Source organism: Psammomys obesus, unplaced genomic scaffold (genome assembly GCF_907164565.1).
Source record: "Psammomys obesus unplaced genomic scaffold, mPsaObe1.curated_primary_1811, whole genome shotgun sequence".
Classification (NCBI taxonomy): Eukaryota; Metazoa; Chordata; class Mammalia; order Rodentia; family Muridae; genus Psammomys; species Psammomys obesus.
In genome coordinates, this window is record NW_026592481.1 from 629668 (window position 1) to 656408 (window position 26741).

Here is a 26741-nt window from a genome sequence, read left to right on the forward strand (position 1 = left end):
AACAATTCTTACACAGCATAGTCTGAAGGAGTTGATGAGAAAGAATTCCCATAGAATCTGGGAGGAAAACACTGGGGATGCAGTCTTCTGGTACAATTCATGGAGATACCTGTGGTACCCTGGCTGATGCTGCCTTAGTCTCTTCACTGGATCCAGTCACTGGTAAGTTTTCTTCCCCAGCAAAAGCATAATTCTGCTAGATGGGCAACATGACCCTTAGTAATAACTATTTGAAAAAGAACAACACTGGTATACTTAAAATAATTCTGGTAATATGCAATATCTCTGCTGTATAAATCTCCCATGTGCCTAAGTGGTCAGACTTTCACTCTCTTGTATCTGTGTCTCTGTTTAAATTATTTCTAAGTGTAACATGAGGCTGGGACCTGAAAGAGATTTAAGGATGACAGCGTATGTGGAATGCCAAGCCTAAAGTGTATATAAATTAGCAAACTATTCTATTCAAGCCCACCTCTTCTTTGGGCATTAGCCAGAGCCAGACATGTGCTATTATTAAAGAGCCTTTTCCTTTATTAATCGCTAAGTGTGAGAAGTGATTTCTCACTGGGATGGTATTATTTCTATAACAGCATTGCCAGAGTCTGTAACCATCACACCTGTGATGATTCATGTTGATTGTCAACCTGACAGGATCTACAACTCCCTGAGAGACAAACCTCTGGGCATGCCTGTAAGAGATTGTCTAGAGTGGATTAGCCTAGTTTGTGGGATTATCTAAGTTTAAATTGAGATGGGAAAATCCACTCAGAATGGGGCAGCACCATTCCTTAGGCTGGAGTCCAAGACTGTTTAAAAAGGAGAAATCGAGAAAACCGTGAGTGAGCATTCAAGCAAAACTCCAGGATTCCCAGTGGAGTTTGAATTTCAAATAAATAACATGTTTAAGACATACTAATAAGTCGATTTCTTTCAAATCTGTTCTTATGCAGTAGCTCTCTCTTCTGAGACCTATTCAATCCCAGCTAAAGCCTACTTTCAGCTTTCCTTGAGGGCTTATCCCTCCTATAATATCAGTTTATCCCATGTTTCTCATCTATATTTGGCTTTGTCAGGAAAGACAAGACCATCCTGAGACTTTGCAGATGTGTCAGAGGGAAGAAGTTCTGATGTGAGTGTCCTAGAAGCTGAGAACATCCAATTTCACTTGTAAATAAGGTGTTTGCAAATGAAGACTTCTCACTGATGGAAAATTCAATGTAAGATGTCAGTCTCAGCTATCCATGTGTATATCTCTAGTAGCACTGATGTCTATACTCCCATGATGGAAGAAAAGAGAAACTTGTGTTAGTTATCAAGACAGTTTCTTCAAAGATATATTATCTCTTGTTAAACTTGTCCACTGCTCTATCTTTAGTGATAGGCCCGCTAGAACAACCACTGTGTAGGATATGTTCCTTCTACCCCAACTGCAAGCTCTAACAGGGTTGTTTGTTTGTTTGTTTTTCAAGACAGGGTTTCTCTATGTAGCCTTGGCTGTCCTGGAACTTGCCCTGTAGACCAGGCTGGCCTGCCTCTGCCCCCAAGTGCTGGGACCAAAGGCGTGTTCCACCACTGCCCAGCTACTAACAGGTATTCTTGGTACAGGATATCAAAGCTTTTTGGCTGCAGGTACAGGCTTGCAAGGATATATCTCAGGAAGGAGTTTGTCCTAAGGAAGGGTCTTTTAAACAGAGGCTGAGCCTGCACACCCTCAAAGAAATACAATTCTATTGGTGAGGAACTGGAGTCTGGAGGTATGTAAGAGTTGTTCCAGTTACATGACCAGCCTTCAGGAGAGCAGGACTCAAAATAGTGTCTCCACCCAAAGGGAAGCCAGAGCCCATCAATAGTACTGAAGCAGACACTACAAAAGTCAGAAGTTCATGGCTCAGAGCATGTACAGAACAACTCAAGGCCAGGTGGTCAGAAAGAATTCCTTAGGCAAAAGAAAGGAAAGCTTAATCTTGGAGTTTAGGTTATTAACTTGTCACTTATTGTGGATTTGTTCCTTTGAGAGATGACTCTCCTGTAACACCAGTGTAGACAGAGAGGTTCTGTTACCTTTAAATATTTATTTTCTATCAAAATGCAGAAGACTGTGGTAAGCTGAAAAAAAAAAGGGAGATCTTGTAGACACCCTTCCACCAGGCATCTTCCTCTTCTTCCCATCTCTCTCTCTCTCAGAAGGAAGAGAGTAAATATAAAAGAAGTATGCTGGGAGCTGAGTGTGGTGGTGCACGCCTGTGATCCCAGCACTCAGGGATGCAGAGGCAGGCAGATCTCTCTAAGTTTAAGGCCAGCCTGCTCTACAAAGTAAGTCCAGGACAGCCAAGTCTACACAGAGAAACCCTGTCTCAAAAAAAAAAAAAGAAAAAGAAAAAAGAAGTATGTTGGGACATATTTACTGGGTCATGTGGGTGAGAGAGGGATGGAAAAGGAAATAAATGCTGCACTAAGTTACTCTTTCCATCAGAGGCCATCTCAGAAGGTCAAAGGTTTTCAAAGACAGTAAACAATCATGATCTAAGCAGTGACAGGAATAACTCCCTGGTAGGAAAAGCCTTCTCTACTTCCAGAACATGTAGTAGTGAAATTTAAGTACCATTTTCTCGATTAACAGGATTCCAGTCCAAATCATCTTCTCTATCCTGTTTCCAATCACAGACCTCATGGTCAAAGCTGCAGTCAACTGAGATGTTTAAGTCTGCTAAAAAAAAAAAAAAAAAAAAAACCACACACACATTCAGAACCATTAAGAGTGTCACAAAAGTAGCTAATTTGGGGCTCTGGAAGGTGATGTCATGGGTTTAGGAGAATAGAATATAGATCATGGCAGTTGACATGCTTTAGGGGTAGTTTAAACCAGATACACTATATTTATACTTTGAAATATTATGCACATGAGTGTTTTGACTGCATGTACGTTTGTGCACCATGTATGTGCCTGATGCCCATGCAGGTAAGAACTAAAGTACTAAAGTTACAGATGATTGTGAGCCATCATGTGGGTGGGAACAGAAGCTGGGTCCTCTGCAAGAGCAGCAAGTGCACTTAACCATGGCGTCATCTTTCTAGCTCCTTCACTTTTGTTTTCTATGATTATGACAGAATTTATATGGTATCTAGAGAAATGGTTCCATGGTTAAGTGCACAGTGACCCTTATTAGTGAAGCAAAGCAGAAAATATAACTGGCTATTTACGAAAGTCAGGCCAGAGACTGAAAATAAAGCTCAGAATATGGAGTGCTCAGTCATACTATAAGAAATCTGAGTCATACCCCTCCCTACAAAGCTCAGGTATTTCATAACATTGAGAGAAAACTGATCAGCATACACATCAAAGAAGCATTTCTTTTGGCCCACACCACATCAGAAACAAATAGTTATGGATAGCCTCTGTATCTCTGAAGTGGTGGTTATCAACCTTCCGAATGCTGTAGCCTTTTAATACAGTTCTTCATGTTGTGGTGACCCCCAACCATAAAATTATTTTGGTTGCTACTTCATAACTATACATTTGCTACTGTTATGAATTGTAATGCAGGATATCTGTTATGTGACCCCCGTGAAAGAGGTTGAGAACCACTGCCTTAAAGCCTCCTGAAATTATTCAATTTATCCTATCTTAAATGGTCTCTCTGCCCCCATCCCTTGACTTTGCTCCTACAGAACCCTTAAAGACCTTTGGCCTAGTTTTCCATTAGGTCCTTCCCTTGCTCTGTGTGTCCCCTTCTCCTGGGGGTGGGGGGTGTACACAGTAAATCATTGGTTCAATGGCATTGGCCTCATGTTGTCACCTACTCACCTCCATTAATTAAAATACAATGGGTGTTTCATGATCCCAACACTCCTGTTAGAAATTTGCCAGGGGCATATTAGATCAAATAGGTAATTTCTAAAAATGTTTTTTTTTTTTTTTGTGTTTGTTGTTATTTGTTCTCACAGAAAGGCTATGTAGTTTAGATGTATCAGAGGAATATGAGTGGAGTCAGCCAAGGCAGGTTTTGAACCAGTGTCTCAGGTTACCTTCATGCAGATTAGAGGTCTGCAAACTAGCACCTTGGCCTATTGTCTACTTTTGTAAAAAAAAAAAAAAAAAAAAAAAAAAAGTCTTATGGGAGCACAGGCTTTTCATTTACTTATGTAGTGTTTTGTTCCTTTAAGCTACAAAGACAAAGGAACCCTTGAACTACAGAGACCAAACGGCTCACAAAGCCTCCCATATTTGCTCTCTGGCCCTTTCCACAGAAAAGTATGCTGACTCATAATGTAAGATAACAGAAGGCACTGTGAAAGAGGACAAAGACCCAGGGGCTTCTGATTTAAAACCAAGGCTAGCTGCTGCTTCCACTTGAGGGACTCTGCTGTTCATGCCAAAGAATCAATGAAAGGAAAGAAAAGAGAGTAAGTGTTTCCCCTTCTCTCCAGGGTTTTCTATGTAGCCTCAACTGGCTGGAACTCACTACATAGATCAGAATGGTTTCCAACTTACGGAAGTCTGCTTGCCACTGCCTCCAGAATGCTGGGATTAAAAGTGTGTACTGTCATGTTAGGCCATCTTTTTCTTAAAATTTTTTTTTTTGAGACAGGGTTTCTTTGTATAGCTTTAGCTGTCCTGGAACCTGTATGCAGACCAGGCTGGCCTCAAATTCACAGAGATCCACCTACCTCTGTTTCGCAAGTGATGGGATTAAAGGCTTGATCTACCACCACCCACCTTCTTACATTATTTTTTTTAATTACATTTTAACTATGCATGTGGAAGTCAGAGGAAAAATCTGTGAAAGTCAGCTCTGTCCTTCCCCCATGTATGTCCTGAGGATCAAAATTGCATCATTGGGTTTGGTGGCAGGAGCTTTTACCTTCTAAGCCATCTTGCTGGGTCATGAGTTGCTTCTTCTTGACTCATCTCAATTTACCAAATGTTTTTTCCCCCACAAACATCATGTCATTTAATTTTATTATAAAAAATAACTGTCATTGGACTCTCAATAAATCTAAGGCTCCTAAGTGACTTATCCAGGCTCCATAGATGTGCTGGAACTGATCTTGAATCTTTTTTTTTAAATATATATTTTATTTATTATATATACAATGTTCTATCTGCATATACACTTGCACACCAGAAGAAGACACTAGATCTTATTATAGATGGTTGTGAGGCACCATGTGGTTGCTGGGAATTGAACTCGGGACTTCTGGAAGAGCAGGCAGTGCCCTTAACCTCTGAGCCATCTCTCCAGCCCTGATCTTGAATCTTAAATCTGACTCAGACCTATGACTATCCATTTTGCACAGGTCAGGTTTGGCTTTGACAGCATTAAAAGGGGACAATATAGCTTATCAAAGGTGGCATGATGAGGATATTAAAGAGAAAGGCCTTCTTTTAAAACCTGGAGAGGAACTTCATTAAGAGAGATAGCCTATGTCTCTAACTCTGTTACCTGCCTCTGGATCTTTTTCCCCTAACTGAGCTGCCTTGTCAGATGGCAATAAAAGAGGATATGTTCAGTCTTGCTGAGATGCTAGGGTGTGGTGGTACCTCTAGGGAGCCTCCACTTCTCTGAGAAGAAGGAGGGAGATGAGGTAGGAGGGATGAGGATGGGACTGGGAGGAGAGGAGGGAGGGGGCTGGGATTAGGCCATAAAGTGATTAAATAAATAAATAAATAAATAAAGGAAAAGAGAGACAGCCTAAAGTAAAAAAAAAAATAAATAAAAATAAAAATAAAACGACATAGCTGCCATTGGAGCATAACTAGTGGGATGTTCAGAAGAAAAAGGCCTTTAGAGAAACACTCTTGACAAAGTGAGTATTCTGGCTTTTGTAATTAAAAAAAAATCTGGTAGAAAGATTCATACAATGAAGTTTAATGCAACATGGCCTAGTGACAAAGAACATGGCAGCTGGGTGGTGGTGGCACTTTTAATCTAGCACATGGGAGGCAGAGGCAGGCAGATCTCTATAAATTTGAGGCCAGCCTGGTCTTATAGAGTGAGTTCCAGGACAGCCAGGGCTACACAGAGAAACCCTGTGTTGAAAAACCAAAAGCCAAACAAACAAACAAACAATAAAAACCAAAAAAAAAAAAAAAAAGAATATGAAAGAGTCAGGTCCTGGGTAAGACTACACATTAGGAACTGTTATGTCACAGCACAGCATGGCATCTTAACTCTGTCTCAGAAGCCTTTCCTTTCCTTTTCTCCTTCTTCTTCTTCTTTTTTTTTTTTTTCTGAAACAAGGTTTCTCTATGTAGCCCTGGCTGTCTTGGAACTCACTCTGTAGACCAGGATGGCCTCTAACTCAAAGAGATCTGCTCTGTTCTGCCTTCAGAACTCTGGGATTAAAGGTATGCACCACCAATGGCTAGGCTGGCGGTCTGTTTCTGTTTCTTAAAGGGGCAGGCCCATAATCTAGATCTAACAAACAGAATGGGAACTAGTTGGGAAGAGGAATGGGATCAGTGAGAGTGGGAGGGGCACACAAAAGGCGAATAGGGATGAAGATGATAAAAATATATGTTATAAGCATATATAAAAATGTCGTAATGAAACTGATTATCTTGTATAATTAATATATGCTAATACAATATTTTTAAATGCGCCTGTAATTCCAGCACTCAGGGAGGCAGAGGCACGTGGATCTCTGAGTTTGAGGCCAGCCTGCTCTGCAAAGCAAGTCCAGGACACCCAAGGCTATTCAGAGAAATCTTGTCTGAAAAAAACAAAAAGACAAAATGAACAAAAAATTCCACAACACTGAGATAAGCTGTAGTCATGGTAACAAAATGAACAGAACAATTACACAGTGATGGGCAGGTAGCTAGTATCAATAACAGAGTCATCAACAGTCTTTAGTGCTGGGAGAGGTCACAGAACTCTCACCTGGGATTCTAGGTGATCTCCTCCCTTGGAAGGCACTAGGGTAGACAGGACCTGAAAAAAGGCAGGACTCCATTATGCAGCTTTTGTGACATTATCACTGATGATAAAATGGCACCTCTCACTGAAACAGCTATTTTTCTTTTGCTCATATTTCTTTAAAGTAAGCCTGAAAAAAAATTATTGTAGCACCAACCTGAGTAGAATGGTTACTTTGATCTGTTATCAGTGCCACATCAGGAGTAAATAAATGTTTGTTTATTCATGTTATCTCAGGAAAAGTAATACAACACTGGATCTGTGTGTCACAATATAGTGGATTTTTTCTTGGTTGCTTATGACTGAAGCAGTAATTTCATGAGCTGAAAGATGATGCAAGAGAGAGTGAGTGATCACAGACTCTAGCTGCTTTTCTTTTTCTCCCAGAGATTGATAAGAAAGTATGCAGTGCTGTGTTCTTGAAGTCCCCCTCCCCTACAAGCTAAGTTTATATAGTAGTATCTAGTGTCTGTCTCCATGCTGGCATGTAGGCCAGCCAAGATAGATCACATGGCAGGAAGCTTAACTCCCCGATGTCCAAAACCTGTAAGAGTCAGAAATCCCCTTTATTCAACCAGGTTTTGCTGTTGTTGTTTGTGGGATTTTTTTATTTTTTTGAGACAAGGATGGCCTGGAACTCAGAGATCTGCCTGCCTCTGCCTTCCTGAGTGCTGGGATTAGAGGTCTGCACCACCACAGACAGTGTTTTCCAAGTTTATAGAGAAGGCTCTCTCTCTCTTCCTTCAAGGTCCTGTTATGGCTCTCTGTGGTCATGATGCTATTTCTCCCCTGAGCCAAAATGTTTCTTTTCCGCTTCAGGCCTCATCTCCTAGCAAAGGTCTTCCTGAAGGGTGATCTCCCTTCAGCTCCTTTCCATGAGCTTGCTATTGCCTTAAATTCTTTAAATTATAAGATGCTGGTTGACTGCTCTTTGATCACTTGCCCCTGGCAATTCGGCCTTGCCAGGCTATAGAGGAAGAGGATCCAGGCAGTCTTGATAAGACTTTTTAGGTAAGCTATGGGTAGATGGCAGAGGAGGGAAACTGCCCCTTTCAGTGAACTAGGGGAAGGGGTTGGAGGACAGAGGGAGAGAGAGAGGGTGGGACTGAGAAGAGATGAGGGAGTGGGCTACAATCAGAATATATAATGAATAAATTGTAAAAAAATTAAAAAAATATATAAAATGATTAGAAAGAAAGCATTAGTTACTGTGAACAAAAGTTTCCAGAAAGGAGCCAAACCTAACAGATCATTTGACAGAGGCTACTTGAGCTTAAGTGACTGCAGAGAGGTTGGAATGCTGCAGATCCAGAGCCAAATTATTTTGCGCTATTTTTAGCCCCTTTAGTAGCCATTCATTACCTACCTCTTTGTGTGACCTGAAATCCTTGTATCAGGGTAAGCCTTCTGAGATGTTCTAACTTAGCAGACTCCTAGCTTCCACAAATCCTAAAGCTAAAAATGCCCTCAGATAGCATCTGGTGCCTATAGCAGAGGTTCCTCAACTTTGCTGGAACCTATCAACCTGGTATTTTGATCAACACATTTGAAAAATGATTTTGTTTGTGACTTTCTTTGTTCTTTGCCATAAAACTCTAGGAAACTGCGACTACATTGGAACATGATGTTTGAGGTACCTGAAATCTGTTATTCCTATTGGTTAGTATTTAGGCAGCCTGTTTCTGAATTACCTAGCAACCTATAATGTTATCATGTGCACCCTCCCTCCCCTGCCAGGGAGTCATACCTGATAGGTGTGGTTAAGTTGCTCCATAAAAAGACCAACCCAGCACTTTGTCTCTCTCTTGTCTTCTTATTTTTGCTCTCTCGCTCTCTTGCTCTTCCCCTCTCTCTGTCAGGGCGCCCCTCCCCCCACCATGTCTTTCTCTCCCTCTCCTCTCTTTTTCTCTGTCCTACCCTGCCCAGAGACAGTCTCTGTGGCCCCGTCCCCCTTCCCTTAATAAAACCTCCCACGTGGAACCAGTCATGTGGCATGATTTATGAATCTGCTATATAATTCTGCTGCACAATACTAACACACTCCATTTATTCTCTTTGAGGTGAGAGCTGTATTATTACTATTATTTTATTATTATCATTATTATTATTACCTTTGTATTCCAGTTTGGAATTTAGCTCTTTTCTTGGGATGTAGACCAGATCCAAATCCTTTGCTTCATTTACCTTAGGGGCTGGTAAGGAATCTTAATTAGTAAAGAAAAAAAAAAAAAAAACAAAAACCCAAAACACCACATGCACCAAAGGAACATAGTGTTGGAACATAGATTTGTTATGTAGTCTAATGCTAAAACACATACAATTAGCATCTTCCTAACATTCCTACCCATTCTCCTCCCCGACAACGGTGTTTTCTAGAGGTTCCCTCAAGTGAGTTTTTCAGTATCCACACTCTGGACACCCCTTCTCACTAGGTATTGGAATCCCATTTCCTTGAACTTTTCATTAGTAAGGGTGATTGTATGACTAATACACTGTTTCTGACCTCGATGAACCTGTGTCGACTCACCCATTAGATAACTCCACCCTGGATTTGTCAATATACTCCACCAGTCATGCAGCCAAGAATACAAGGTAAAACAGAGCACCCAGAAAGAAAGAAGTGATGTCTTAGTGTGGGGACTCAGAGTTAACACACAAAGTGTCTTGGAGGGGCTGAGAGCTATGGTAGGCTCTGGAAACCAACCTTTGCAAAGAGCTGCCACGTGGTTCATGCAGAAAAATTAAGCTTTGATGGAGTGTTTTGTTTCTTTAGTTTTCTATTTTGGCTTAAAAAAATTTTTTTTGGACACAGAGTCTCAATGTATAGTCCTGACTGGCCTGCAACTTGCAATGCAAATCACAGTGTCCTCAAATGCAAAGAAATCTGCCTATCTCTGCTTCCTCTGTTCTGGGATCAAAGGTGAACATCACCAGGCCTGGCTATTTTGGCTTTTAAAATCATAAACATACAACTGTGATATTCTCATTTTGTAGAGTGAACCTTTCAAAAGCACCTTCAAAAAAAAAAAAGTGAGGGACTCATAAGGCCTCACCACTCCCCAAAAAGTCTATTGGCAATTAACAGTCACTGGGATAGGGAGAGACATTTCCTTCAGTGGCATTGCCATTGGTAAGCAACTTGTTCATATTATTGAAAATAATCCCTTAATCATACCTCCCATGACTGTTGATGTTCTCCTATAGAAGGATGGAGTGGGGTGAGTCATCGGACCCTCACCTGAGTTTCTGGCCGCTTCTGAGAGAACCAGACCTGACACTCCCAAAAGCCACCAGGAACTAAACCATAGGTCACCAATTACAGGAAGAAGATAATAAAATTACCTACCCAAAGAATAGCCTGAAGGTAACCACAAGAATGGGAAGGTATCTTATCTCAGGGTGAGACATCCGTGCTGGGCAGCCCAATGACCTGGTAGTAGAACTTTCATGGCATAGAAACACCTAACATTCCTCAGGTCTATAGATAGCTTGCTCAATGTTAGTTAGCTACAAACACTTTGTAACAAGCTTGCCCTTGCTGAATGTCACCCAATGTGTAACTGCTAAGCTGTAATTTCCCAAACCTTGCTGTAACCCAATAAAAACCCTCTTTCCCTTGAGCTTGGCCCTCTACACGATACACTGCTGCCTTGGTGACAGTGTGGGCCCAAACTGGAGCTTGTAATAAAAGGCCCTACTGAGTTTGCATTGGAATTGGCTCCTTGGTGGTCTTTGGGTTCTGCAAGACTTGGATAAAACACTCCCTCTTGTATCTCCCAGACATTTGTATATAATTCTACCCTAACTACATGTCTTGGGAGGTATACAGAGTATACAGGTTGTGGCTGACTAACTGAAGAGGGACTCCATCTATGCACCATGGGGACCATTGTCATCCTTGCAGAGGTGAGTCTTAATGGTGGTGCAGCCGCCTTGGCATCACTGAGAGAGCAAAGAACTAAAAATTAGTTTTTGAGGGGTATTGGTTTAAAGCACAAGCCTGAACAAAGGCCAGACTGGTGGAGACATGTCCAGCCACCTGCTGAGAAGAACCAGCCATACTGCATTTGTTCCTGCCCACTAGAGATATGGTTGCTAGGAAAACGGCCCCTCTCCCCTAGGACAGCCAAACAAGGGAAGCCAGACCATTAATAGTTTGGGGGCCTGCCTATAACCAATCAATTCAAAATGAAACATCCCCTTTTTTGTTCTGACCAATAGATGCTTGCCAGGCAGGAATCCTTCCTGCTTTGGGCACAGTAGGAGGGACTGGACTCTTTAAATCAACCACCTACCCTGAGCAGGAGGCACTGTGCTCTCAGCCGCTATTGGTGGTGAGGGTGTATGAACCTGAACTATAGCTTGTAATAAAAAGATCCTCATGTGCTTTGCAATGGACTTGATACCTGGTGGTCTTTTGGGGTCTTGTGAATCTGGCACATCACTTACACCCCTGTAAACAGCTCATCACTCATGCTTAGTAAGCAAGCCTAATAAGTTCATTGGTTACCCAAATTAGACTCTGGTGCAATCATCCTTTGTGGTATTGTTGGGACCTTATAAGGAGAGGCAGAGGGGTGTTGTTCATATCCCCCCAAAGAAGGAATTCACACATGCAATAGGTTATAAAAACAAAAGCCATGAAAGAAGGAAGTAGCCTGGTGGTACATTAAAAAACTTTTAATCCCAACACTGGGAGACAAAGGCAGGTGGATCTCTTAAATTCAAGGCCAGCCTGGTCTACAGAGGGAGTTCAGAACAGCATAGGCTACACTGAAAAAAACCTGTCTTGAAAAACCAAAAAAGCCCCACCAAACAAAAAACACACACAAAAAACAAACAAACAAACAACAAAAAGAAACAAAAAAAAAAAAAAAGAAAGAAAAAAGAAAAGAAAAGAAAGGAGACTAGTTGGGAAGAGCCTGGGAAATAAGACAAGAGAGCGAGAGCATAGTATGAAAAAATATACTATATACAAGTATGAATATTTTATTTGTAATTAAATTACATGCTCATAAAATTTTATTTTAAGGTAGGGTTTCTTTTTGTAGCCTCGGCTGTCCTGGAACTCACTCTGTATATCAGGTGGGCCTGGCCTTGAAATTGGAGCTCCACCTGCCTCAGATGATGGGATTAAAGACTTGAACCACCACCACCTGCTGGGAATCATAAAAACTTTTAAAATGTGGAGTGCAGTGGCACACATCTTTAATCTCACTGCTTGAGAAGAAGAGGCAGTTAGTTCTTTGAGTTCAAGTCTAGCCTATTGTACATAGTGAATTCCAGACCAGCCAGAACTACCCTTTCTCAAAAAAAAAAAAAAAAGTCTTTTTAAAAAGAGGTAAAAGGAAATGCTTAGGAGATTCAGTGTGAGGGTCTCTGATTTGGTGTGTGTTCTTTGTGGAGAGTCTGGCATACAACTATGCTTGCAGAGAGTGGCTTTGCCAAATAGAAAGCACCCAGATAAGAGAATAGGAGAGGATTTACCCTTCTGTTTCCCAGAGCAGTAGATCCCATGTAGCACTTGAGTGCCAAGCCATTTTCTCTTTGTTCAGTTTACAAACATTTTGCCATGGAATCCAAGATGGTGGTGACCAGTGCACACTGTTTTTGAAGGGCAGAGGATCTGAAACTCTGAAACTGGTGATTAGATGGGCAGCTGAATCCAGAGCACCAACTTTGAGGCTTCCCTGGCTAGAGGGAACAACCCATGAGCTGGGACAAATTAGATCCAGGACCCCTGTGGATGTCTCTGGGGTTGGAGAGTGGCAAAGTATTGATCACCTGCACTATAGGCTGTACCATCACTTGTTCCACCCACAGCGGCAGGGAACACATAACCCTAGCATCTCACAGAACCTTCTCCAAAATTGACCATATAGTCTGACACAAAGCAAGCATCAACAGAGAAAAGAAGATTGAAACAATCCCTTGTATCCTGTCAGACCACATGGCCCAAAGCTAGACCCCAACAACAATGGAAATAACAAAAAGCCTACACAAGCATGGAAACTAAACAACTCTCTACCAAAGGACAGCTGGATCAAGGAAGAAATAAAGAAATTAAATTCAATGAAAATGAAGACAACTTACCTAAACATATGGGACACAATAAAAGCAGTGCTAAAAGCAAAGTTCTTAGTACTACTTAGTAATTTTTAGTACTAAGTACCTTCAGAAAGAAGTTTGAGACATATCATACAAGTAACTGAATGGCACACCTGAAAACCCTAGGGGGGAAGAAAAGAAGCAGACACATTCAAGAGGGGCAGACAGTTGGAAATAATCAAACTCAGGGCTGAAATCAATAAATTAGAAACAAATATTTCATACACTCAATGAAACCAAGAGCTGGTTCGTTGAGAAAATCAACAAGATAAACAAACCCTTAGCCAAATTAACTAAAAGGCAGAGAGAAACTATCCAAATCAGCAAAATCAGAAACAAAAAGGGGGACACAATGACAGACACTGAGGAAATTCAAAGGATCATTCCGTCTTATTTCAAAAGCCTATACCCCATAAAATTTGAAAATCTAAACAACATGGACAATTTTATTGATAGATTCCACTTACCAAAGCTAAACCAAGATTGGGATAAACATATTAAACAGTTCTATATCCCCCAAGGAAATAGAAGCAGTCATCAAAAGTCTCTCTGCCAATAAAAGCCCAGGGCCTGAAGGGTTCAGTGCAGAATTCTACCAGACCTTCAAAGAAGAACTGATGCCAATATTCTTCAAACTATTCCACAAAATAGAAACAGAAGGAACATTACGAAACTCATTCTATGAGGCCACAGTAACCTTGATACCTAAATCACAAAAAGACCCAACAAAAAAAGGAGAACTTCAGACCTATTTTTCTGCCACAAAAACATTGACACAGAAAATACTCAATAAAATACTCACAAACAGAATCAAAGAACACATAAAAGATATCATCCACTATGACCAAGGAGGCTTCATCCAAGGCATGCAGGGGTGGTTAAATATACGGAAATCCATCAATATAATATACCACATAAACAAACAGAAGGAAAAACACCACATGATCATCTCCTTAGATGCTAAAAAAACATTTGACAAAATCCAACATCCACTCACGTTTAAAATTTTGGAGTGATCAGGGATACAAGACACATACCTAAACATAGTAAAAGCAATATAAAGAAAGCCTATAGCCAACATCAAACTAAATGGAGAGAAACTTAAATCAATTCCACTGAAATCAGGGACAAGGCAAAGCCTTCCACTCTCTCCATATCTCTTCAACATTGTACTTGAAGTCCTAGTTAGAGCAATAAGACAACAGAAGGAGATCAAGGGAATACACATTGGAAAAGAAGAAGTCAAAGTATCAGTATTCACAGATGATATGATAGTCTACATAAGTAACCCAAAAAAAATCTACCAGAGAACTTCTTCAATGTATAAATGCCTTCAGCAAACTGGCTTGATACAAAATTAACTAAAAAAAAAAATCAGTAGCCCTCCTGTATATAAAAAAACAAAAGTGCTGAGAAAGAAATTAGGTAAACTACCGCCTTTACAATAGCCACAAATAACCTAAAGTTTCTTGGTGTGACTCTAACCAAGGAAGTGAAAGACCTGCATGAAACAAAACAAAACAAAACAAAACAAGACAAAACTTCACGTCTCTGAAGAAAAAAAATGGAAGATGATATCAGATGATGGAAAGATCTCTCATGCTCATGGATCAGTAGGATTAACATAATGAAAATGGCCATCCTACCAAAAGCAGTCTACAGATTTAATGCAATTCTCAACAAAATACAAATGCAATTCTTTACAGAACTTGAAAGAACAATTCTCAATTTTATATGGAAAAACAAAAAACCCAGAATTGCTAAAACAGTCCTGTACAATAACAGATCTTCTGGAGGTATCTCCATCCCTGACCTCAAGCTGTACTATAGAGACACAGTAATAAAAACTGCATGATATTGGCAGAGAAACAGTCCAGAGTATCGATGGAATCAAATAGAAGACCCATAAATAAATCCACACACCTACAGATACTTGATTTTTGACAAAAACCAAAACAATACAATGGAAAAAAGATAGCATTTTCAAAAGATGGTGCTGGTCTAACTGGATGTCTACATGTAGAAAATGCAAATAGATTTATACTTATCACCCTGCACAAAGCTAAAGTCCAAGTGGATCAAAGACCTCAACATAAAGCCAGAAACGCTAAACAAATTAGAATAAAAAGTGGGGAAGAGCCTTGACCTCATTGGTACAGGAGACAACTTCCTGAACAGAATAGCAACAGCACAGGCTCTAAGATCAACAATCAATAAATGGGACCTCATGAAACTGAGAAGCTTCTGTAAAGCAAAGGACACTGTCGTCAGAACAAAATGACTGCCTACAGATTGGGAAAGAATTTTTAACAACCCTTTTTCTGACAGAGGACTAATATCCAGTATATATAAAGAACTAAAGAAGCTGAAAAGCAGCAAACCAAGTAATCCACTTAAAAAAATGGGGAACAGAGCTAAAGAGAGAATTCTCAATAGAGGAATATGAAATGGCAGAGAAACACTTAAAGAAATGTTCAACTTCCTTAGTCATCAGGGAGATGGAAATCAAAACGACCCTGAAATTTCACCTTATACCCATCAGAATGGCTAAGACCAAAAACTCAGGTGACAAAATATGCTGGATAAGATGTGGAGAAAGGGGAACCCTCCTCCATTGCTGGTGGGAATGTAAACTTGTACAACCACTTTGGAACTCAATTTGGCACTTTCTCAGAAAGTTAGGATTAGTGCTATCTCAAGATCTAGCCTTACAACTCCTAGGCATATATCCAAAAGATGCTCAAGTATACAACCAGGACATTTGCTCAACCATGTTCATGGAAGCTTTATTTGTAATAGCCAGAATCTTGAAACAACCCAGATGTGCCTGAACGGAGGAATGGATACAGAAATTGTGGTACATTATACAATGGAATACTACTCAGCAATTAAAAACAAGGAAATCATGAACTTTGCAGACAAATGGTAGGAACTAGAAAAGATCATCTTGAGTGAGGTAACCCAGAAACAGAAAGACACACATGGTAAAATACTCACTCATAAGTGGTTATTAGATATATAATATAGGATAAACATATTAAAATCTATACTCCTAAAGAAGCTGAACAACAAGGAAGACCGTGGTGAAGTTGCTCAATCCTCATTCAAAAGGGCAAACACGATAGACATCGGAAGCAGGAGAAGAGAGGGAATAGATTTGGCACCTACCACAGAGGGCTTACTGATCGAGGCTTCAAAGCAGAGGGTGAGACTCATAGCAGAATGCATGAAAGATGGAGGAGATAGAAAGATCTGGAGGGGACAGGAGCTCCAAAAGGGGACCAACAGAGCAAAAACAAACAAACAAACAAACAAACAAAAAACAAAACAACAACAACAACAACAAAAAAAAAACCCAAACCCACAAACAAACAAACAAAATAAAAAAAACTGAGCCCTGAGGGCTCTGAAGAGAATGATACCCCAACCAGGGACAATATATGGAGAGGACCTAAAGCCCCAGCTCAGATGTAGCCCACAGACTCAGTCTCCAAGTGGGTTCCCTAGTAAGGGGAGCAGGGACTGTCTCTGGCATGAACTCCAAGGCTGGCTCTTTGATCACCTCCCCTTGAAGGAGAAGCAGCCTTAACAGGCCACAGAGGAAGACAAAACAGCCAGTCCAGATGAGACCTGATAGGCTAGGTTCAGATAGAAGGGGAAGAGGACCGCCCCTATCAGTGGACTAGGGGAGGGACATAGGAGGAGAAGAGGGAAGGATGGTGAGATTGGGAGGAAAGGAGGGAGGGGTCACAGCTGGGATACATATTGAATAAGTTGTAATAAATGATAATAAAAAAGAAAGCAAAATATATTTGCATTAAGTACTAATAAAAAAAGCATTAAAAATTCACAGCATGTCTTCATATGTTGATCCTAGCTCCTAATATATGTATGTCAACAGGTTGGAGTGTGGATATAATAAAGCATTTAGAAAGACAAATAAGAGAGGGCAGTATTAGATGACAAGGAAGAATGGAATACTGCCAAAATGACAGGTGATGAGAATGAACAGAATACAGGGAAAATTACGTCTGGTGAGAAAATACAGAATACAGGCAAAAGGACACAAGTCAAGAAAGAGTGTATAAAGCTGTTTTCCCCCCCCCCCCCCAAGTTTCAATTCTACCATAATTTTTCTTTCTGGGGTGGATAAGTGCATAAAAGTATTGGTATTAAAAATGTGAAACCCCAAGTGAAGCTCCACAGCTTCAGAATGGCCATGATAAATGTATAGAAGCTCACTGAGATGTATAGACTTTGGAAATATGCAAGTGTTTAAGTGGCCTCCTCAAAGTTACTGTGTGATATTTTTATTTTTGATTTTAAAAGTAATTGTATTAAAATGGCTTTTTTAAATAAAATGTTTGTATGTTTCAGACTCACAATATATAAAATTGGAGCTAAGCTATGAGGAATCACATTCATTTTATAACTAAAATGCAAGAATAACAATAGCAATACTTACAAAACACATCCCCACGAAGCCTCCGCTCCTGTTCTATCTCGTTTTTCAGGGCTTTGTCTCCTTTCTCTTCTTCAAGCTCCTCTCTCTTCCTTCCTTCCTTCCTTTTTTGTTCTTCATTAGAGTTTCTGCCCCTAAAAATGCTTTCTTCAGAGCTGAAAGGCAAGTTAACCTTAGGTATGCGTGCACTGGTGGGTCTCGGAGTGACATTTTTAAGTTTCACCTTTTTCTTCATGTTGTGTTTGTGAGCTAGTAACTTCTTGATCCGGTCTTTGATGGTCCCAGGTCCTCTGAGTACTTCCTTCACAGAATTTTCAGGGATAACTAGACCAAAAAGTAGCATATGAGAATCTCCATCTGGTTGAGATCATTCATGAACAATAGACCATTTTGGAAGTGTTCAAGTGTAGGAAGTAAGTGCTTTCAAAATCAGCCCCAAATAAGATGTCCATAGCATCCCCTCTAAGTCTCAGGGAGCACCCTGGCAGAACAGGTAGAAAAACATGAGCACCAGAGCATGAGGATTTGTGCTGTGAAACACTGTCCTCTAGACATGACCTGGCATTCCACGTTTGAATTGCATGTTACTCACAGTAGCTGTGGTAACCTGCATAAGATGTAGCCTATCAACATTCCTTTATGGATGGAGAATGGGCTTATGAGGCTGCACCTCCTCCAAGGAGCTGTTTGCAGTTGATGGTTACTGGAGGAGGGGAGAGTCATTTTCTAAAATGGTGTAGATGCTGGTAAACTGCCCATGCTTTAATAAATAACCTTCCCCCATCCCATGCTCATGTAAGCAATTGTAATTAATTAAATTCAGTAGGTCACTGCCCTCCTTGAAAGAAAAAGACAGAACAACAACAACTAAGACATTAAAATAGGAGGGAGACCTCAGAAAAAGGGATTCAATGGGAGCAGTAAGAGAGGCTAAAGGGAGGGAGGTGCCAAATGACCAAAAAAAAAAAAAAATTAGACACATTTATGAAATTGTTAAGGAATAAAGAAAATAAATTTAAAAATCATCAGCCAGGCTTGATAGTCATCACAGTGGGACCACTTCTGGTTCTATTTTCTGTGTCCCTGGCAACATACTAACTTGGCTAGTAAAAAATAGTGATGGATAAAAGAAGGGGGAAATATCAGACTTGCCTGACTTTAAAATTTGAAATATCATATAAAAAGAGAGAGTATTAAAATTGCTCCCTTATTCAAATTTAAAATACCATGTGAAAGAAAGGAAGGTAGACATAGCAGGGTTTTGTTGTGGTCCACTAACAGAAGGCTTTGTTATTTTTCTTCTGGTAAAGCATGCCTTTTTTTTAAACTTTCATTTTTATGCTTATTTTTTACATTTTCAAAACTTTTTTTGTTTATTTCTTTAATACTTTTTGATCTATTCTATTAATGATGTTTGATGTCAAATGCAGTAGCACATGCTTGTAATCACAGCACTCAGGGAGGCAGAGGCAAGGTGAATCTCTGTGAGTTCAAGGCCAGTCTGGTCTACAGAGCATGTACAGGAAGCTTTCTGATAAAGGACAAAGATACACTTTGTCCCTTCTCAAGAGTTAATTCGGCCAGGTGGTGGTGGCACACACCTTTTACTCAGGAGGCAGAGGCAGGAGGTTCTGTGAGTTCAAGGCCAGCCTGGGCTACAGAGGGAGTTCCAGGACAGCCAGGGCTGTTACATAGAGAAACCCTGTCTGGAAAACAACAGCAGCAAGAAAAACTTAATTCAAGCTGGGCACAGTGGCTCACGCCTGTGATCCCAGCACTCTGGGAGGAAGAAGCTGGTGGATCTCTGTGAGTTCAAGGTCAGCCTGGTCTACAGAGAGTAAGTTGCCTCTTTAAAGAAACATATTTTCGTGGAGCTTCTATTTTTTTCATGCACAGCATTTTTGCACTTTTGTTTCTAGACTTTCACAGTACAGTTTCTGGCCTTCAACAGTGGGTTGAGATGATGGGCAACTAATGTGTGACCGCTGAATGAAGCTTTCTACTTATGTCACCTCATTTTAACCCCATGACAAGCTTCTCATAAATGGATTTGTCTCAGTCTGAGGAGGACCTTGAAGTCATTATCCTCCTCCTTCCACCTTTCAAGTATTGGGAGTACAGGCATGAGTCACCATGCTCACTGGTTGACTTCTAACACTGTAGGACTCTGTTTACCAGGGAATGGCTTTCACTGTAAGTATAGATAACTTGCCCTGAAAGGTATTCCATATGCTCCCTGGATTTTCCAGTGTTCACCTACACCACCATCAACCATCACCCATCACCATTACTACCACTATCATCATCATTATTAGTTTGGCCCTAGAAATCCAACACTTCCAAATTGAAATAATAAGGGCTGATATCTAATTGTCCATGCTTCTTTCCAGGGTGTGAAAAATCAGAAAGGCTTGCATTAATACCCTAGTACCATAAGATTATGGAGCGTCAGGTTGGGTTCCTCTCCAAGTAAGAAATCTTTTGGAACATTTCTTCAGACATAATACTCATGGGAAATCACTTTTCCTATTGTTCTACATTTTTTAGTTTCGTGTCTGACTCATACATTTACAGTTAAAACTCGGTACCATTAAAGGGTTTATTAAAGATACACACATACACACACAGATAAAGACAGAGAGGGAATGAGGAAGAGAGAGAGAGATAGAGAGAATGTAGATTTCAGGATGACAAGAAGTAATGTCTACCACATCCTATCTTGGTTGCTGTTCCGGAAAAAGTCCTGATGAAAGTGTTGGTAACCAGAAAAATAAGAAATACTGCCTTTGTTTGTTTGTCCCCCCAACAGTTTTTGTTTATTTGTTTGTTTGTTTTTGAGACAGGGTCTCATATATCCCAGGCTGGGCTCAAAATCACTATATATTGGAGGATAACCTTGAATATTTGAGCCTCCTGAGTCTACCTATTACAAGTACTGAGATTACCAGACCTAGTTTATGGGTTACTGGGGGCCAGGCTTTCTACATGTGACACACTCTCCTAACTGAACTATATGCCAGCCCTTGGTCTTTCAGTTTTGTGCCTATAACTTTTGTGAGTACCAGAAATACAGCCCAACTAGGAAAAGACAGTAGGTTGAGAAACACACACACACACACACACACACACACACACTATCTGGAAAGAATGCTTTTGTGGGGGGGCACAGACAGGAAAATTGTCATGACCAAATGCTACTTACCAGAACACTGAAGTCCATTGCCCCTATATCCCTGCTTGCATTTGCACTTGAAGGATCCTTGGGTGTTGAGGCAATTGGCATGGAGGCTGCACATGTGGGTATTCAGAGCACACTCATTTATATCTGAAAGGAGGGGCATTCCAGTGAACAACTTTATGATAAAAGGGTTCACTGAAAGAGTAGCCTTTTTACTTGAGCAACTTCAGAGCCAACTACTCAACACCTCAGCAAACTAAGTGCTGCCCAAGAATGGAGAGGTGTTCAAAACCAGAGGCCTTTTGGCTGGGAGCCCTGGCTTTGCCTGGCGCCTGCCTGGTATGTAGGGAGGGTGCCCAAAACTCTCCTCCCTCAGACTAACTTCTTGGCTTGCTTATTATTAATGCTATTGAGATCTGATAAGGTATTTGGAGTTTCTCCCTAACCTTTTCACCCACATAATCTGGAACTAAATAACATAAATGTGTGAAATAAATGCTAAATTTTGGATTGGTTTGATTTCATCCATGTAAACTGAAACTAAAGAACAATAACAGAAAATAAATTCTAATGTTGGCTTGAAACTCCTCACAAACAAAAGGCAGGATCATCCAGGAACCTATGCCACCATCTAAATGCATAGGCATGGGCATTTTGTTCAAAACCTGCCAGGGGAAAGGGTCAGGCTGGTTTGAACTCGTCTGTTGGATTTAGAGGTAGAAAATTGGCCAGGTTCCTCCAAAGTGGGAGCTTCAAGTGCTCTCCCCTCCACCCTATGTCCTGCCTATGCTTCTGTGCACGTAAGTACACAAAAGTGTATTGTTTTGAACTCAGTCACCAAAGGAGCTCTGATGCTAATCTTGGCTACTTTTAGTACATCAGAGATTTGCTTCCTTGGGAAGTCCTGTGGATTCCCAACATGTTGTGTGGGAGAACATTTTGTAGTGTCAGCGAACTGGGCAACACTGCACACTGTCATTGGTTTGCACAGCTAGCTGGATCGACAGGACAGAGTGAGGTCCTGGTGTGGGTCCAAGCTCATGACAAACATGAATTTTATGCTCTTGTCTAGGGTAGTCTTTGTATTTAAGAAGGTTTGAGGGAATACCTGTTCAAAAACGAAAATCATTAAAAAAAAAAAAAAAAAAAACAGCAATGGGGTGTTGCCCCAACATGATGATACAAGACAGGTCTCAAAAAACTTTAAGTACAGGATTGAAAGAATCATATTTTCTCCAACAGTTAGCTCTCTGTGTCAAGTGCATATCTTTGTCACCAATATTCCGTGAATAGAGAGCTAGAGGTCACCCAAATTTCTCTTCCCTGTAGGACAGTAAATTAAGAACAACAGGTATTCATATCTGACCTCACCGGCTCTTTGAGGCTTGGAATCCCTTCATTAAGAGATGTTCATATTTTAAGATGAGACTGGTAGCTCACCAAAAACAGTGTTAGCAGAAAGTGATTTTATGCACACTTGAACTACAAAAGGGCTAACAGAAGAAAGAGGAAAGCACATGATCCCCTCCATACACTTTTCCTTTACAAAACTGGTGTGTGTTTGTGTGTGCCTGTGTCTCGAGCAGAGTCAAGAAGAGGATATTGACTGTCTTCTTCTATGGTTATTTGCCTTTTTTTTTTTTTTTTTTGAGGAAGAGTCTCTCCATGGGGCTCCTGCTTTCTTAGGTAGGCTAGAAGACAGCAGAACCCAGTGATCCTCCTGTCGCTGCTCCCTAGAGCTGGGATTCAGCTGTTTTTCAGAATACTTTGTTTGTTACATGGGTGCTGGGATCCAAACTCAGGTCTTCGTGATTGTAAGCAGTGAGCCGTCTCTCCAGTCTCCTTCAGATATTTTTGTAAAGTCAATCCAATGGAAAATATTAAGAACAGACCATTGAGATCTTCTGTTTTTCAGTTTTGAAACAGGGTTTCTCTGTATAGCTTTGGCTATCCTGGACATGCTTTGTAGACCAGGCTGGCCTCAAACTCACAGAGATCCACCTGCCTCTGCCTCTTGAGTGCTGGGATTACAGGTGTGAGCCACCATGCCTTGTCACTGAGATATTCTTAATCTTATAGCAAATAAAAAAATTTCTTTATTGCTTTGATTCATAGATATGTACTTAGAGATATAAACAAACATATAAACTAAATAAATTTACCAGCTTAAAAAAAACTTCATAGGAATCTTCTCAAGATATTTGCTTCCATAACAGAGTTATACTTATTTGTTTAAATCACTATGGACCTGGCTTTATAATTAATCTCACTGGAGTTACCTAAATGCCAAAAATGTAATATTAGTGGGTGGTTTTTTTTTGTGTGTGTGTGTGTTGTCCAGATGGTCAATGTAGTAGACTGAATGCATAAAAAGTGCCTGAAGAGAAGGCCCATAAGCTTTGGAGGCAAGAAAAAAATGCCACTGGATCTTACCTACACAATCATATCGGTGACTGATATATTTCAGTTCAAAACCAATGTGACATTTGCAGTAATAGCTTCCAAATGTGTTCACGCATCTTCTATTGGAAGGGCAGACTGCTTTGCTGGAAGCACATTCATCAATATCTAGGAAGAGAAGCTGTCAGTGGTTGCAGGAAGAGTTCTCCAACACATGCGCACTCATGGGTACTCACCTCATACCCAGCACACAATGCTCAAGCACATGGACAGTTTCCTTGCCTAGAAAACTGATTATCTGCTGCCTATGGCATAACTTCAAGAAGTATTCTAGATCTTCACCAGGTACATGCACAGGTCTTTAGTTTACAGGTCCAGAGCAATATGCCCATCTTTTCTTGGAGTTGTTACCTGGCTGTAATGTCATTACTTATATTCACCTCCCGAAACCTCTCTGACATGTATCTTGGTTTGAGCTCAGACTCACTCTGTAGCCAGGAATGTGTTTTAACTCCTCATCCTCCTGCCTCCATGTTTCTAGTCCTGGGATTACAGGTGTGTGTGCCACCATGCCTTGTTTATATGATGCTGGGGTTGGAACACTGGCTGGCATGCATGCTAGGCAAGCACCCTATCAACTGAATTACATCCCCACTCCTTATTTCTGCTCATGTGTTAGGCCCCAGCTCTTCTAGGGCCTAGTGTGTCCCTGGCATGTAGTACCTATGCTTTACATATGTGCCGAGTGACCTTTTTTCCCAAGCTACTAATTCTATTGTATAGCATACAATTTTTGGAAGTGAAGGTAGCCAAACTCTGAGCAAAAGACACAAACATTTAAGACTTGCATTTTGTAAAAGTATTACACAGCTCCTTGTAAGCTCCTATGAGACTGACACAAATCACAAAAAAATGTAGTTGTGTAAGAATATGCTGTTGCTTAAGCTGTGGGTTGAGTATAGTTGTGTAACAAGTCAACTATTTTTATTTTGTTTTATTTTCCCAGACAGGGTTTCTCTGTGTAGCCTTGGCTGTCCTGGACTAGCTTTGTAGATGATGTTGGCCTCACTTAAAGGCCGGCTGTAACATTACAACTTAAACCAACTCTAGGCATGTTCCTTTTCTCTCTATTGAATGTGATATCATCACACAGCAGGGCTGACAGCTATACTGAGCAATCTGCTAAGACTCAGGCATTGCTCTAATTTATAGATATCAAGTAGGTTGGACCTTGGGTTAAGCATGAAAATTGATTCTGGCTTATTGTTTCCATTGCACAGCTCCCACCCCATTAGCATATGTTAGGGATCAATCTGAGGACACATGCATGTCAAGCAAGTACTTCACCAACTGATTTATCTTGCTGCACTCTTAAAATAACAAACAAGTATTGAGTTGAGTTAACTTATGGTTCCATGATCATTTTCCTGAGCGTCAGCTCTCCCTTCCAATTACAATGGTACCCAACCAATGAAGGAGATAGGTAAAAATTTAAATTCTGTTGGATCAAGATTTAGCCATATCAGGTAAATCTTGTACTAAAGGATACTAAGCTCTATGAACCTAATTAAATCTTTGGTCACTCCTGAAATGAAGACAGGAACTGGGTGTTGCTGTTTGCAGGCCTTTAATTATAGCACTCAGGAAGCAGAGTCAGGAGGATCTTTATGAGTTTGAGGCCAGCCTGATCTACAGAGTGAGTTCCAGGACAGCCAGGAATACACAGAGAAACCCTGTGTTGAAAAACCAAACCAAACAACAATAACAACAGTAAAACATAGCAAAAATTAAATAAATAAATAAACAAACAAACAAATAAATAAATAAGGAGACAAAGTTTAATATACATGTACATTTTTAAAAAGTGCTTCCCTGGCCTATAGGGCTGAGCTTACTTTATACACAGAATTCATCAAACTATGTACATTTAGAACAAATAAACATCCAGCATCTTGACTGAAAAATATTTCTATTAGATTCAAGAGGTTGTTACATCATGCTTACATTTTAAATGAAAGAAATATGAGCTTTTTTCAAAATTCTGGTTTCATTAGTTCTTTCCTTATTGAGACTATGTGCTCACCCAATCTAAATGTTATGTATATTTGGTGCAATATAATTGTTAGAAACATATACAATTAGGTGATTGAACATATTCAAACTCACAAAGATGAACGAAATGCGAAAATGGGTGAAATTGGATTTCAGCTGCCAAGTTTTCATAAGCTGCCTGCTAGACTTGCTCCTGGTCCAGATTTTAAGGACTAGGTGTTAGTATTTAGGCAGCCTGCGTCTGGTTTGCCTAGCAACCTATGATGTCATAGGCATGGCAGGTGTAGTTAAGTTGCTTCTTAAAAGGACCAAAGACCACTTTGGTGCTCTCTTGCCCACTTGCTCTCTTTCTCTCTCTCACTCCCTTTCTCTATTAGGGCTCTCTCTTCTTTCCCCCTATCATGTCTCACTCTCTCCTTCTCTCTCTCTCTCTCTCTCTCTCTCTCTCTCTCTTCATTTCCATCCAATAAACCTCTTTCATATAAAATCTGTTGTGCGCATCATCATTTCATTGGTCTAACCCTGGAGCAGCCTCCCATGAGGGAATAGCAGGTGTTGATGGAGACACACCCAAAAACCTTGCCAGAGAAGGAGAACCAAGAGGCAGCTTTTCCAAGAGTTGTGGTTTGAATGTGAAATGTCCCCCATAGGCTCATGCATTTGAAAACTTGGTCACTGGTGATGTTTGGAAAGACTTTGGCACTTTTAGGAGGAGGAGCTTACAGGAGGGAGGGAGTGACTGGGGGCGGGGCTTGAATTCTGATAGACAAACCTCACTTCCAGAAAGTTCTCTGCTCTCTGATTGTGGACTTCTTGTGGCAGCTGCTTCACCTTACACTGTAGCTGCAATGCCTCCCCCACTTTAATATTCCACATCCTTTCAAATTCTAAGCCCAAATAAGCGCATCCTTTTTTAAGGAAGAAAGTCTTCATAAGTGTCAAGTGTTTGGATCACAGCAAAGAGAAAAGTAACAGAGGTGCCCAGAGCTCATTGAACCTGCTCACCGACTGGCCCAGTGCTGGTACCTCTCTTTCCCTGAGACATGTTCTAGGTCCTCAACCAGTGTTTCCTGGGATCACTTAGAGAATCAACTGTTTGGTCAGCTTTTGTGGACTCACAAACTAAGATGTGCAGTAAAACAAGGAGAGCAAGAAAGTTATAGCTATAGGCCACAGATTTTACTAATTTTTTTTTGTTTTGTTTTCAAGACAGGTTTTTTTTTTTTTTCTGTGTAACCTTGACTGTCCTGGACTTTATAGACAAGGCTGGTGTGAAATTCAGAGATCCACCTGTCTCTGCCTCTCCAAGTACTGGGATGACAGTCGCAGGTCACCGCACCCAGATAGATTTTACTAAATTTAAATGAACAGTTTATGTGTTCTTTAACTGGTTCCCATTTAATCTGCCCATTTTGTCTAGTCAGAAAGAACAATGAAATTTTATTTTTACTTTTTTTGAGACAGGATTTCTCTCTGTAGCCTTGGCTGTAACTGGATTAAGCTTTGTATATGGGGCTGTCTTCAAACTCACAGAGACTTGCCAGCTTTCTGAGTGCTGGGATTACAGGTGTGTGCCACTGCGTTCCACTTATTTTTGCCTTTTAAAGACAGGGTCTCATTA

General features: G+C 40.5%; 1 protein-coding gene across 1 annotated transcript in view; it reads right to left on the reverse strand.

Moving 5' to 3' along the window:
- Positions 1 to 26741, reverse strand: part of Egfl6 (EGF like domain multiple 6) — a 67442-nt gene that overhangs the window by 3393 nt on the left and 37308 nt on the right. The window contains exons 6-10 of the mRNA XM_055613357.1: positions 23102 to 23236; positions 20693 to 20815; positions 17494 to 17814; positions 9032 to 9112; positions 2603 to 2704 (exon numbers count right to left, since the gene is read on the reverse strand). Coding sequence (XP_055469332.1) covers positions 2603 to 2704; positions 9032 to 9112; positions 17494 to 17814; positions 20693 to 20815; positions 23102 to 23236 — 762 coding nt within the window. The remainder of the gene's footprint in view (positions 1 to 2602; positions 2705 to 9031; positions 9113 to 17493; positions 17815 to 20692; positions 20816 to 23101; positions 23237 to 26741) is intronic.